This window comes from Sciurus vulgaris (assembly GCF_902686455.1).
Source record: "Sciurus vulgaris genome assembly, chromosome: 9".
NCBI lineage: Eukaryota > Metazoa > Chordata > Mammalia > Rodentia > Sciuridae > Sciurus > Sciurus vulgaris.
This window is the reverse complement of record NC_136469.1, coordinates 139,974,803-139,989,125: the sequence shown is the minus strand read 5'-3', so window position 1 is coordinate 139,989,125 and position 14,323 is coordinate 139,974,803. Positions and strand designations below refer to the sequence as shown.

The 14,323-nt window shown below is 55.1% G+C and overlaps 1 protein-coding gene across 1 annotated transcript in view; it reads right to left on the bottom strand.

The window, feature by feature from the left end:
• Positions 1-689: 689 nt before the first annotated feature.
• Positions 690-14,323, bottom strand: part of WDR1 (WD repeat domain 1) — a 40,239-nt gene continuing 26,605 nt past the window's right edge. The window contains exons 9-15 of the mRNA XM_079153889.1: positions 13,344-13,433; positions 11,403-11,557; positions 9,907-9,994; positions 7,150-7,260; positions 4,164-4,337; positions 3,807-3,951; positions 690-1,792 (exon numbers count right to left, since the gene is read on the bottom strand). Coding sequence (XP_079010015.1) covers positions 1,686-1,792; positions 3,807-3,951; positions 4,164-4,337; positions 7,150-7,260; positions 9,907-9,994; positions 11,403-11,557; positions 13,344-13,433 — 870 coding nt within the window. The 3' untranslated portion in view covers positions 690-1,685. The remainder of the gene's footprint in view (positions 1,793-3,806; positions 3,952-4,163; positions 4,338-7,149; positions 7,261-9,906; positions 9,995-11,402; positions 11,558-13,343; positions 13,434-14,323) is intronic.

The window sequence follows — 14,323 nt, the reverse complement described above, 5'->3', positions numbered from 1 at the left end:
TGAAATCCATACGACACGTGTAACTTGCATGTACAGATGTAAAGTGTTCAAGAAAAATTAAGTATCAAACACGCATCCTCTGGTTCGGTACGCTTGCCACGCTTTTGGGATAGCGCTTTCCCCTTCATGTGGATTTAATGTTTACATATAAACATCCTCTTACCCTCTATTTGTCGTCATTCTTGGAAAACACCCGTGCTTGTGACCACACTCCTGTTCCTTCTTGCATTCAGTGCAAATGGTCCCATTTGCTAAAACTCACCACTCGGCTCTAGTACTAATTTGGCCTGGTCTAAGGATGAGGTAGACCTTCCCCACACTTTTCAGATTGTCATGGGTTTCATCCACACCATTATTCAATAATTCCATGTCCCCTCCTTGTGAAAAGCACCCTAGACTTTGTTCTATGGCCACCCCAGCCCGACATCAGAGTAACATTTGTTCTTCTCTCCCTGACTTACAGCCGTCCACACATGAACTGTAGGAACAACTGACTAGATCCTTACAAGGAGAAAACTTACTCTATTGGGATTGCAAATTTCTACCTGTCTTTCCACTTTACAGCTTACTTGGATGCTTAGGAATTTTGTTTTCTTCAGCTTCTAAATGCACTTGAAGTCCTGAGGGTCCCCTGGACCTTCCCCCAAGTCCTCCCACAGGCCCCATCACACAAAGCCAGTGACCCACAATGAAGAGAAAAGATATTTAATTATTTCTCAGTCTAATGTCTTAAAGCGCTCAAAGTGTTTTCACAAGTGCAAGGCGGGGATTGTTCTCAGCCAACATTTACCAGTGATTCCGACACACGCAAAAAACCTCCAAATCACGGTGCTTTATACTTACTTTTAATTTCTGCACTGAAAAAGAAAAGGTAAAAACGATGACAATTAGATAACAGTGACTTCATCTTTGCTGTTAAATTAATCTTTGCTCTTTGGAGCAGAGGGGAAGGGAGACAAGAACACTGAAGTGTGACAATGGTGACCAGGACATCTTAGTCTGGCTAACAACGGCTCTAAACGCCTGGACCTGGTGCTGTAGCTGCTAGCTGGGGAACAAGACAGGCAACAGTCAAGATGCGTCTTTTGAGGGAAAAAAAAAAAAAAAAAAATCCCACAATTCCATTCTTAAAAGCAAGCACAAAAATCGACAACAAAACACATCCAGGGGTTACGTGTGCCCATGTGGTCTGGGGGCGGTTCCTGGAGGCAGCTCCGCAGCAACACACCCCAGGGCGGAGACATCAGCTCTATAGAACGCACCTGCCAGCAGCGACGCACAGCCCGCTCCCTGAGCAGGAAAGGGGAGCCCACTCGCTCCCTGTCCAAGCTCCCAAGCTCCCGTGGGACAGGGAGAGCCATGGGCCAGGTCTCTGTGCTTTGGAGGCTGCTGCCTCTGGAATGTTCCGCGCTCTCAAGCTCTGGTTGGGCTGTGGGTTTTAGTTACGCTCCACACGCTGTTTAAGTGCTCACTTTATTTTTCATGTGCAAACTGCTACTGTCTAAAGCTTTCAGAAGGACGCGTACAGACACGAGCACCCTGCAGAGACGCAGGCGGCCACCCAGGCCTTCTTCCCTCCTGGGCAGCGGGGGGCGAGGGGCGCGTTACAGAAACAGTTAAGAGAATATGCTCCGCTGCGGTTAAACACTAGTCCCTGATTCGGTCCGTGGGTGGGGAGGGCGTCCTCAGTAGGTGATTGTCCACTCCTTGACAGAGGCGTCGTGGGAGGTGGTGACCAGCGTGTGCTCGTCAAGCCAGGCCAGGCTGCTGACATGGTGTAGCCGGTGTGCATCTGGGAAGAAAAGCAGCCATTTAGGGAGACTGACACTTCTCTGCTTCTGTGTACACCTCCGAATAGGAGGGAGAAACCGGGCCTGTGCCATGTACGGGTCCTCTGGAACCTAACCAAGGGCTGTCAGCAGAACCCCTTCCAGCCTCAGATGAACAAGCCTAGAAGGACAGGAAGTGGGAGCGGCCACAGTTGGCCTGGTGCTATGGACACTGCAAGGTGAGGAGCAGCATCATCCCTGATCTCTGCCTGCGGCCCCCAGCAGCTCCTCACCAAACCCCAACACCAAAATGTCCTCTCCCTCCATGAGGATGAAAAACACCTGTTTTATGCATAAAACAAAAAGATTTAGGTAAGAAACAGCGATGGAGCGAATCCTCAGCATCTGGATTTTTGTGTGTGTACTGGGGATTGAACTCAGGATCACTTTACACTGAGCGGAGCTCCATCCTTAGTCCGTCCTTCCTATCATCTATCCATCCATCCATCTAACCATCCATCTATCCATCCATCCATCCATCCATCTATCTATCTATCTAATCATCTGTCTATCTAATCTCGCCTGAGCTGCTGGGATTACGGGCATGCACCACCATGCCTGGGGTCTCAGTGTCTGGGTTCTCTATCTATTGTTCTTCACCAGTCAAGGATCAGAACCACAGACTGCCCACAATGGTCATGTCTAATGGAGCACATTTTCTTCTTATTCCCTAAACATTACAGCATAACAACTATTCACACACTATCACACTGTTTTAGGTATTGTTTAAGTATTCTAGAGATGATTTCCGGTATACAAGATGTGCCTAAGTTATATGCAAATGACCGTTTTATACAAGGGAGATCCTTGGACGTGATGACCTGAGGAGGTCCTGACACCCCTCCAGAGGGACGACTGTACAATAGCATCAATGGCACTGAAGTGGGGGGGACTTCCCAGTTCCAGGATGCCTACTCTCTGGCCCCTGGGTGCCCCCACCCCACTCTGGGTCTACAACCCCACCTGGACAGGGGCAGTTACGGCCCCAGAATTCCGCCATGTGGCTCTGACCAGCCAGTGGGTGGCACATGGGTGCTGGCGCCAAGGTCTGGTCGGGCCTCAGTGCCACACTGGTGGGCGCAGAGCTCATCCTCATACACAGAAGCCGTGCTGGAGGTCCTGGCTGCAAGTGCAGGTTCTGGCCCACCCCCTCCACCCTGCTGGCTCCTGTGGCATTTGTTCCTTGATCTGTCTCACTCATGAGCCTGCTGATTCTCGCTATGCGGCGAGCACTTCCTTACAGACCAGGGTGGTTCCTGGGAACCTGTCAGGCCTCCTCCACCTGGGCCTTGGCCTGCCCACCAGAACACAAACAAGGCAGGCCAGCCACGCCCTTCATCCCCTGGAGTCAGGTGGACTCGGGATCATTCTAAATAGGAAAGGATGCAGTTGCACTCAGCAAAAGATTATCTTCTTGTAGAGTGGAAGAGTGGCCAAGGCCAAATGGAAGCACCTGGCAGAAGACGAGGCCTAAGAACCCTGCTGTCAGGGGCTGCCAGCCACGTGCCACTGCAGAGCCCTGTGGATGAGCCATGAGCACAGGTGGACGTGATAAGGTGCTGGCTAAATCAAATATACTATTAAAATTCCAAGTGTCTTTTCAGAACACGCTAGTCAGAAAATCTGCTGGCTACATGCAGGTTACATTGTCCTAATGGACACCACCATGACAGGAGAGGCTGGCTGTGGCTGGAGACTTAGGAGGGAGGGTAGGGGAGACACCAGGGGCCTGCTCCCAGATGCCACCCTGGGAGGCATGTGCCCCCAACTGGAGAAGTGCCCCGGGGCCCCTCTGCTGGGGTCAGCAGAGCACCTAGTGTTTGCAAAGAAGAAATGAGAGTCCCAACTCTACTGGTCACCTCCCTGGATGCAGAGACCACAGTGACACAGCCCTGTGGACAGCAGCCAAGGTATAGTCTCCAAGGTGGTCTGTGGAGCCCAGCTGGGACATTCCCTTAAAGGTGTGGGTGGAGTCACCTTGGATCTTGACTCTGGTTTCTGGGTCACTCAGGGTCCAGACGTACACCATCATGTCCATGCCACCAGAGGCAAAGTGCTCGTTGTCTGGTGACCAGGCCAGGCAGACGATTTTTGCATGGTGTCCGTAAAAAACGTTGTTCTCCTAGTTGCAGGTTGAAGACAAAGGTGGAGGTCAGGATCCAGAGGAACTCCTCACCACCGAGTCCCACGTTCCCTAAGCCCGCGCGCTACGCCGGCGGCCCTCAAAGGTCTCCACCTCCTTGAAATAATCACAAAAGGCATCTGGCACCCCCAGGGAGGAGGGGAGAGGCTCAAATGGTGCAGCCAGGAGCCTCTAGCCAGGGGTCCACTCACCGAGTAGCCGTCAGCAACGCTGAACACGGTGACCACCTTGCTGGCATCACACACGGCGAGGAAGGCGCCATCGTGGGAGTAGGCCACGTCTGTCACAGGGCCCTTGGCCTCCAGGAGCTTGCCCTCGTCCTTCAGTGTGTTGCCCAGGATCGAGTACACACGGACATTGCCATCCTGCAGGTGTGGGCAGAGGAGGGGAGTCACTCCCTGATGCACAAGAGCTCCCCTCTTTTAAAAGGAAGGGGCAGACCATCAGTAAGAAGCCTTCTCCTCTGCTAACGGTCTGTAGGCACCAGGCTCGCACCTGCGCCCTGGCTGTAGGGGAGCTGTTCTTTCCTCCCTGGCACTGAGAGCCCCCAGCTACGGTCTTCAGCAGTAGTCCTGATTCCTCCCACGGGGGCGGATGAGCCAACCCCAGGCCTCCCCATTCTGAGTCTGTGCTGGGAGCTCAGGAACCTGCTCTTTCTCACACACCCAGTCAGTTCCCAGGCAGGTGCCCGCAGGCCAACCTGGAGAAAACCATGCGTAGCTTGCCTGGGTGCCCCACAGGCACCTGCTCCCTCCAGCAGGCAAGCACTCCCCGTCCATGTGCTGGCAAGCTTCCCAGTCACCTCCTTTCAGGGAGGCCACACCTGGCTTCTAAAGGCATATGCCACTAACTGCAGGGGCTCTCACATCTTAGTCACCACCAGCTCCACCTGGGGCTGGCCCTGAGAAGCGTCACACACGCCTGTAAGGAGGAGTGAGGGCCAAGAAGACAAGCAGGCCGGACTCTGAGGAGGAAGCTCAGTGAAATGGTTGGTGACCCTGCCAGTCTCCACTGCCAGAAACCCCGAGCACCACCCTCTTGCACGGTCAGAGCCCTCCCTGGGCTCTTGATGCCTACTGGTGTCAGGGGTCAGGGCATGGTGGTCTGGTAAGGAGGAAATTTCCCACAGGGAAAGCATTCAAATCAGAGGTGTTCGTGGACTGCCCAGATCGCTCAAGGTACACCCAGGAGATAATGGAATCAACCACGAAAAAACCCAACGTCAGGCCAGAAACATCTACTTGCTGAAATGTCTCATGTCTTGAAACATGAAGCCCAGTGTGTGTGGTATATGGGAAAGAATGGCACAGCATATGGCTGTGGCCCACATGGCTCATGAAGATGTGCGGACCTGGACCCGAAGACACAGGACGATGGGCACTGTGGAGTCCTGAGATGGGGGCGCGCTGGGGTAACCCAGCCTCCTCCTCCGTGCTGTCGTGTGCAGGGCACCCTCTCACCAACAGGAAGACATTCGAGGGCTAAGGAGCAGGGCATGGTGATGAGCCACACAAGGGGTCTCTGGGCTCAGACCAAATGTGCCAAGGACCTGTTCGCCCCATGAATAGGCAAACATGCCAGAGGGCAGCTGGAGAGGGGCCAGGGAAGGCCAGTACAGGTAAGGAGACTAATGACAGGCCCTGAGGAGCCCCAGAGCACAGCCACAGGAATGATGGCCAAGGGGAATAGGGCCAGGCCTGAGTACAGGCAAGAAGGTGGGCAAGTGGCTGCACCCCCGTGGCACAGCAAGGAGCACCATGGGCTGTGGGGGCCTGTGGCACTGCCAACCAGAACCAAGAGGAGGAGGAGGGTGGGGAGCTGCTCCTGGCATGGCTGTGTGGCTCAGGCACAGGACGGCAGGTACAGTCACACGGGCATGGTTATTTCAGCTACTCAGCTGGCCAAAGGGAATTCTTTACGTCTGAGAAGTAGAGAGAGCAAGGTCTATGTGTCATGAAGATCACCAAGGACGGCGACATTAACAGCGGTGACAAAGACAGCAGCTGTGACTGATTGGCCCACCCACCTGGTCAGAATAACCTTGAGGCCAGCTTCTTCCAAGCCAGCAGGAAACGGAATGGAGCAGGGCCAAGGAAGGCAGCAGCAGCCAGCTGCAGTGAGACAAGCCCCAGCAAGACGAGGCTGCACACAGCTCATGGGCTATGCATGAGGAACAGCTCGTGGGGTGGTGGGCGACTCCAGAGTCACCACCTGGCTGATCCCATGGGTTCATGGTCTCAGACCCTTCCACAGGCCAAAGGAGTGAGTGCAGAACAGCCTATGAGACTGGGCGAGGAGCTGCCAGGGTGGGCAGCATGCAAGCTGCAGAGCTGGCACCACGGCAGCGACACTAGGCAAAGCCCTTCTGCCTCCAGCCCAGACAGCTGCAAAGCAGTGCATCAGCATCCTCACACACTGTGGCCTCCCGAGGTCCACAGCTGGCTGGTGCAAGAAGCTGACCGTGCCCAGGCAGGGTGGCCCTGAAGCCTGGCCCGCGCGGGACAAGAACCTGCTTTTCTCAAGAGTTCACAGGTGTGTGTGACCCTCAGTGGTAGGACACAGTCAGAAGCACAGATCTCCCAGGAAGAGGAGGAGGGCACAGGTTGCCTGTGAAGCCCTTAGGACTTGGCCTGACAGATAATCACTGCTGTGTCTGAACCGCAACTACCAAAGGTCATGAGAATTACGCCGTAGATGAAGAGAAGCCAGAACGCCAGGAAAACGCAAACGAGCAGGTTAGTGTTTTTTCCAGAGAGTGTTAAGAAGACTCTCACTGTTCTCCTGCCACCTATAAGTCCAAACAAGAGACACCGAGGGACGCCACCCTTGATGTTGCACCCTCCCACCCCTCAAACACAGGCAAGGCTGACTGCAGCTGTGGCCGAGAGGACACTTGCTAAAGGTCCGCAGATGGAATGACCACAGTGCACACGTGGCCCAGCTCACTGATGTACCTCCGGTGCTGCTGCCTGCCTGCCTGCCTACTGCAGGAGACAGCAGCGCCACTGGCTCGCAGGGCCATGCCAGGCAGCCGGGCAAGCTCTGGCTTGAGCAGGCCCCTCCAGCTTCCAGGGCTGCTCTTTCCTCCCACCTCCCCAGGACTCACAGCTCTCAGTCCCCAGACTGCTCACACATGAAGGTCAGAGGGCACAGGGGACAGAAAAGGGCCTTACTTACCGTGCCTCCGATAGCCACTGTGTCCCCGCCAGGGTGTACTGCCACAACCTCAGGCTCATAGCCAGGACTGTCGATGCTGAAGCACTTCTTCTGGTCCTTTAGCAGGACAATCTGCAAGACAGGCAGAGCAGCTGGTCGGGCAGGGCTCATCATCCTAGTTGGGTTCCTGGGCTCTGAGCACAACACGGTTCAGTTCTAGTCTTGTGACCCTAGTCAAGTGGGGGCAGTGACAGGCCCAAGCCAGTACCTGGCCATTACTTGGTGACCAAATACAGGAACCAGGTTCTAGAAAGCTGCAAAGGTCTCTGAAGGGCAAGGACAGAGGGGAAGCATCAGGGACATGACCCCAAAGGATGGTGTGAAGGCACAGCATGTGAGGCTTTGGGCTCTGGTTTCTCAAGTCAAAAAAGACAGAGAGCCACTACCTGTTCATGTGTGTTCACGCAGCCTGGTGTCTGTGTGACAGATGACACTGCAAACTCAGTGCCCAGCAGGCCAGCAGCAGAGCTCTATGCACCCACAGGGCAGGGGACAGTGAAGGGCATCACAGTGAAGGCCTGAAGGCCTGGCACAGCCCGGCTGCCCTGGAGAGCAAGGATATCCCTTGGTGGGTTCTAGGGATCCCGCTGAAAGGGGCAGGAAGACTGCCTGTGCTGGTGTCAGTCCTCAGAACGCCAGGTGTGCTAGCCCCGATGTCCCGGGATCTGTAAACAGGCAGTCGCCCGATTCTGGCCCTGCAACCTAGGTTCATGAAGAGTTCACAAATGGTCCTGGGCCTGCTTCCTGAGGGTAAGAACGCAGTGGGGCCCAGGCTACATGTTCAAGATGAGTAAGGCGCTAGTAACGGTAGCCAATCAGTAACTTGCTATCAGCCTGAGGGCCACCCGCTTCACTAGGAGTACTCCAGACCTAGAGATAGCAGGGATCAATTCTCCCACGTCATCAGGGAGAAACGGGGCAGAGAGAGCTGGTGCCACATGCCCAAGGCCCACAGCTCTCCAGGAGTTGAGCTGGGACTCATGCCAGAAACCCAGAATCCCTGCTAGGGAGCTAGGGAGCTGCCACCCTGGACCTACCTTCCAGCCCAGGGTACCTGGCAGAGGTCCTTCCTGCACCCTACCTGGACCCTTCTTCTGTCTGCCCTGGGTTCTAACTTCCTGGACTGTTTCCAGACAGCGTGGCCTTCGTCTGTTGACAGTTTTGGCTCGGTTCCATTATACCCCTGTCCTAGGTGTGGCCTCTGCCTCCCCAGGGCCTTCTTTTCCGTGCTGGGGTGGCCAGAAGCAGCACGTTATGCACCCCTCTGCTGCCTACGTCCATAGGAAGCAGTCTGGCCTCTGAAGGGTGGATGAGGACACGTACACCTGTCTGGATCTGCCTGAGACCAGACTTGACCCAGCTCCTTCTGATCTGATGTCTCAGGTCCCCTGCAGTGCTCCTAGTCACATGAGCTGTGACTGGTCTCTGCAGAAGGTCCTTGCCTGGACAGGAGTCACAGCAGGTAAGGATAAAGTGTACACGCAGCTCCTTGGGCCAAGACTTCTGAGAGCCTGTACACGGGACTGCTAGGACACTGCAGGGAGACTCAGCAGCACTTGCTGAGCACAAGTGACTGGGCCTCTACCTGCCCCCTCGGGGAACTCCCACCATGGAGCTCCCAGGAAGGGTCAGCCCACAGCTGGCACTGAGGCCTGAGGCAGGGAGCACTGCCACAGGTCCTGTGCAGAGAAGGCCACGCCCAAGTCCTCCCCCACTGCCCACAAAGTCCGGGTTCTGGTGCTGGGGCTGGAGGACGTGCTCGTGGAGAAGCAGCTCCCCCAAGGCACCCACGCTGTGCACTCCTTCTGTGCCCACGCTGGCCATTCAGGCTGTGTGCGATAATTACTTGGCAGGGAATTCTTGTTATCTGGGACACACAGAAATCCATTCTCCCTGAAGCAATTAGGTTCACAGACCCAGGGAGGGGTGGGTGCATCCGGAATGGCAGCTTTTCTAGCATGGTTAGTCACTGGTGCCAGGGGGCCTCTGTCACCACCTGCCTTCCCTGTCTACACAGCAGGATGCCAGGCTGCTGAGAGATGACATGCACCACGAAACAGAATTCTGTTAAAGTGGGTCAGGCATGGATCACAGTCAAGGTCACTGTGTTCCAGAAGTTCCAAGAGAAGTGAGTGGCCTCAGTGTAGGAAAGGGAAGCCAGGCTGTGCAACCAGCCCACTCAGCCTGGGTGCAAGCCAGCCGCATGAGACCTTGGCAACGTCAGACAGTTCTCAACCTCAGCTTCCATGTTTGTTAAAGGAGCCTGAGATATGAGAGTTTGACATGATCATACCTGTGAGTCTGTTAAAAACCTAATGCTCAGAGAGGGTGAGGCAAGTGCCTGAAGCTGCACAGCTCCAATGCAGTAGGGCTGGTATGTGAACATGGACAATGACAGGACAATCTGGCCAAGCTCTTCACAGACCTTGTGGGCTAATGGGCTACAGTGTGTTCTGATGCTTAGATCCCAACACTGTCCTTTTACTTGCCAGACCATGGGCAGCAATCAACCACTCATTTACAAACTAGAGGCAATGTTCTGCCTAACTGGTGGGAGGGCAGGGAGCCCTGCACAGGGCCAACGGGTGCTTGACAGAAGTGCTGGCCACAGCCACTACCACACGGGACACGAGTGGCATTTAGACACTAGACACCACACAGCTGGAAGCGTCAATCCCCTACCCCACTACCTATAGCCAGCATGAGCCAGATCTGTACCTGCCCGATGCACACGACCACAGCGTATCCCCCAGGGCCGACGGCTACGCACTTTGGTTGAACGTCCAGTTTCACAACTCCTTGTCCACTGTCGGAGAAAGGAAAGCATTACTTCCACCCTCAAGTGGCTCAGTGCAGGTGATCAATACGTATTCACAGCAAAACCACATCACAGAGCCACACAGGAGACTCTGCTGTAACCCACATGGAAGGAGCACTTCACAACATGGAGGCTGGTAAAAATTGGACACCTTACTCTGGGGCAGTGGTCACCAATTATGATGGGAGACTAGAGTTGTATAAAGGAGGTGGTGAGAGGAAGTGAACAGTCTGTTCCTATTCACCTGTGACAAGGTCCTGCCACCCTATTATTCCATAGAAACTTGGTTTCTTTCCCCAGGTCTGTGGCTCAGACCCAGGTTTCCTGCTACAGACAGAACTGAGTTCTGTTCCTTCCAATAGAAATGGCAGGACCATTCTGTCCAGTAGAGGGGCTTTTAAGACTTCATTACCTTTCACAGAAATTATCTTTGTCTTGACTAATACTGTCAAAAATCATTCCAGAATAACTTCCATAGGCACACACTTCTTACAGACTAAATCAAGAGCACTTCCATGCAGCTGGGCCAAGTGTGGTGTTCAGTGGCTCCATGGAGGGACTCTGCGAGATCCCCAGGCTGTGGCTGGCCCTCTGAGATCCTTGGGTACCCTTGGAGCACGTGGCCACGGCCTACCCACAGGAAGACCCTCACAAGGGACGTGTTAAGCGCAGGGTCACCGCACAGCAGCAGACAGTGGATGCCTTCTGCACTCGCCAGGGTCAGAGGCTGTCAGTGGTCAGTGAGGCAGGTGCATCAAGTGCACGTGTGCCGTGAGCCCTGGCCAGGTGAGACAGGTCCCAGGCACAGGACAGCAACGTAGGGCAGGCGAGGGTCGACCCCACGTGTGGGGAGATGGGGTCTAGAAGCCCTGCTGGGGTCTGCGAATCTCTGCTTTCCACATCAGGGACCTGCAGTGCTCCCCAGGCCCTTGGAGCCTCACCTGCACTTGGGACTTCTGGTGCCCTGATAACAGCTGTTCTCTGAATCAGTGCCCGTGTGCCCATCTCAAGCTTGAGCAGGAGTGTGCTCTGTGCATGGAGCACCCCATGCCAGGCACCCTGAGGGCCTCACTGGACCGACCTTGCCACGAGCCCAGGGCTCCAGCATCACCCATCTTTACTGTGAGAAGAGGTAAAGGAGCAAGCTCCAGGAGAGTGGGCGTGTGAACTGCTCTCGGCTCCCAGGGCAGAGCTCACACCTGGTCACTGTCCAGGAGCTACACATAGGTCACGTGGACCCTGCAGCTCAGCATCTGGCAGCAGAACAATGATTAGCAGCGGGAAGGGCGAATAAAACACCACTGAGAACAGTCACTGCCACGGTGTGGGGCCTGTGGGCAGAGATGGCTCATTCTAGACCCTCCAGCCCGACCCAGGCCCCGCAGGCAGCTCTGACCTGTAGTCCCTCAGCATGAGGTTGGTATAGCGCACAGTGTCATCCATGCTGCAGCTGACAAGTTGCCCAGATTCGTCGACAGTCATCCTGGACACCTGATTCGTGTGGCCTTTCCCAGAGAAGGAGTCGTTTTCCCCTGTCTCTGAATCCCAGTAATGTGGGGCAGGGTTAAGGTCAGCCTCGGAATGGTGGTGCCCCCATGGGGAAGCCCAGCAAGAGCAGCAAACCATGGCGAGGACGCAGGTGTCCTCACGGGCGTCCGGGCCCAGCATTTCAGAAAGCAGACGCAGCGCCCTGACTGCAAGACAGCAGGCCGTCTGCTCCACAGCCAAGGCAGGAATAGCCAGCTGCCTCCAGGTCACAGAAGCCTACTGATCTGGGACAGTATGGACCAAGCATGACTGGTCCAGCGTGCTCCACAGTCAGACTTCTGTCTGTGGACACGATTCTGAAAGTGAAAATCCCACTCCTCGTTCCCATGATGGTCAGTCAAAACCCAGGCATGTGAAAATACTGTACATAAAATTAACTTCAGGGTATGTGCGTAAGGTATGCTATGAAATGAACTGTGTGTGTTGCACTTGGGTCCCGTGCAAATATTTCCAAATCTGAAAAAATCCGAAATACATCCAGTTCCAAAACTTTTGGATAAGGGATGCCCACTGATGACTCCTGGAAGCACCTCAGAGGCGATCCCTGTAGTGACTAGAGAATACCACGCATGGCAGGCAGCCTAGACGGACGCTATCTGCTGGGACTCTGGGCGAACAGGCTGATCCATCTGTTTTGTTACAGTCAAGCCCATGACCACCCCCAGGGAGGCTGGCTATGCACCACTGCTCACTAGGTGATGACAGCCCTGGGGTGACCCACCTGTCCAGGGGCCAGTGTTTGGATTTGAGCTGTGGCTTAAGTAATGAGAGTCTACTTTTATGGTGACAAGTGGGAATCTTTAGAGTGAAGATCATGGTTCTCAGGAAGCTGGCTGTATGTTCCAAGCCTGATACTGCTGGGACGAGCCCAGCCAGACACACGACATGGCTGAAGCCTGGGAGCACCAATACTGGGACAAGCAGCAGCAGTGTCCATGGCCTACTGAGGTTCAACTGTGGCCCCAGATCAACTGGCCCTGGGGCCTTCTCTGCCGTCAGCTGTAATGCTTTGGAACCTTCCTGAGTCTTACGAAAACCTCAAAGCCCTGCAGAGACAAGGCAGGTTTCTGAGGTGTGGAGCAGCCCACTCCAGGAGGGACAGTGGCATGCAAAGGACGTCCACATACATGGTGGCCTGGCACTGCGGGAGCACATGTGGCAGGGGACAGAAGGAAATAGTGCCTGTTGACTCGATGGTGTGTGCAGGTGCCTGGGTCCCGGTGACGACAGGTGGCTGCCCAGGGCTCCAGTCTGTCCTGCAAGGAGAGAGCACGGCAGGAACCCTTGGACAGGGGAGCTGGTGTGGGGCCACACATGCTTCCTGGGAATGTCACTGAGGAGCCACATGGAACCTCCTTGGGACTTCTGGTCCCAGCTGTGTTGATTCACTGACTGTGTGACCCTGGGGAAGGAACCTTGTCTCTTTTAGCTTGTTTTTTTCATTTTCAAGACTCCAATAAAGTGTTTGAGACCTGATTTCTAAGACTCAATGACTCCACTGCCTGTGACAGGGACGAGGTTGGTGCCAGCTGTCCTTTACAACAAGAGAAACTCGCGTTCAGAGAACCCGAGCAGCAGGCTGGGCTGCACAGCGAGAAATGCCCGGCCGGGTCATGGCTGCAGGGCTCCCGAGCCTGGAGCTGAGGGGCCTCAGTGTGGGCCACGTACCAGAGGGCAGCGCTGCTCAGGGCTTGGTGCTGCCCTCGTGCCACCTGGCTGGCCTGGCCTCAGCACCGTGGGAACAGGAAATCCTGCCAGAGGTTAGAGCCAGCTCTCTGAGTCAAAGGATATTAATGTGTCCGTCGTGGCTCCCAGAGTAGATGTAGGACTTGCCGCCGTTTTTGTGCACCGTCAGACACTGGATTGACTTACTGTGACCCTGTGGAGGAGACAGTCAGGGCAGAGTGAGCTGAGGTCTGTCCACTCTGCCCTTTGCTACTCGTTAGTCACCTTCTGGTCAGAGGGAGGAGACAGAAGAGGATGCAAAGACACTGGGGGCCACCCTGCCCACAATCCGCAGCTGGCCTCCCCACGGTTGACCAATCATCCGACAAACCCTTGCCATCTTGTGCCCCGGCCCAGGCATGGGGGTCCCAAGGCAGTGCTTGAGCACCTACTGTGGATGTGCAAGCCTGAAGCCAGCCACTTCCCAGCCACTTGGAGGAGGAAATACTGCTCCTGCCCATCACAGACGAGCCCCTGCCTGGGCTCTGCCTTGCATGGAGGAGACAGCCATGGGGCATTAGTGCTCACACAAGCAGGGGCTGCTGCTCGGGCTCCAGGCCCTGCCTGATAAGGTTCTCCCCTAAATAGCCATGCCCCACCCAAGCTGTCCAAAGACCTGACACCCCCACCCGCCCTCCTTGACTGCTAGGAACTAGGGTGTGAGAGTGTGCGTGTACACAGAGGATCTGTCTGAGCCAGACGTGTTTCCAGAGGGTACTAAACCTCTCCTGTAACTGCTTCCACGACAGAAATCTGGCTGAGGCGAGGTGTGATTAACCTCTCCCTGGCCCCAGCATCTCTCTGTTCTTTATCAAGTTCAAGTGCTAGCTGGCACAGTTCATGCTCAGGGCTTTCCCCCCAGGAACTTTCCAAGCATTTTGTGGGGTTCCACTTGCTTCCACCACATGCCATTTACCCCCACAGAAAGGTACACACAGTTCTTGGCAAGATGGAGAACAGTGAGTCATTTCCCTCTTTCTGGTGGAGACGGGCTAGGGAGGGGAGGGCTCATTATGTGTCCCAGTAAAGGGCACTATGGACCAG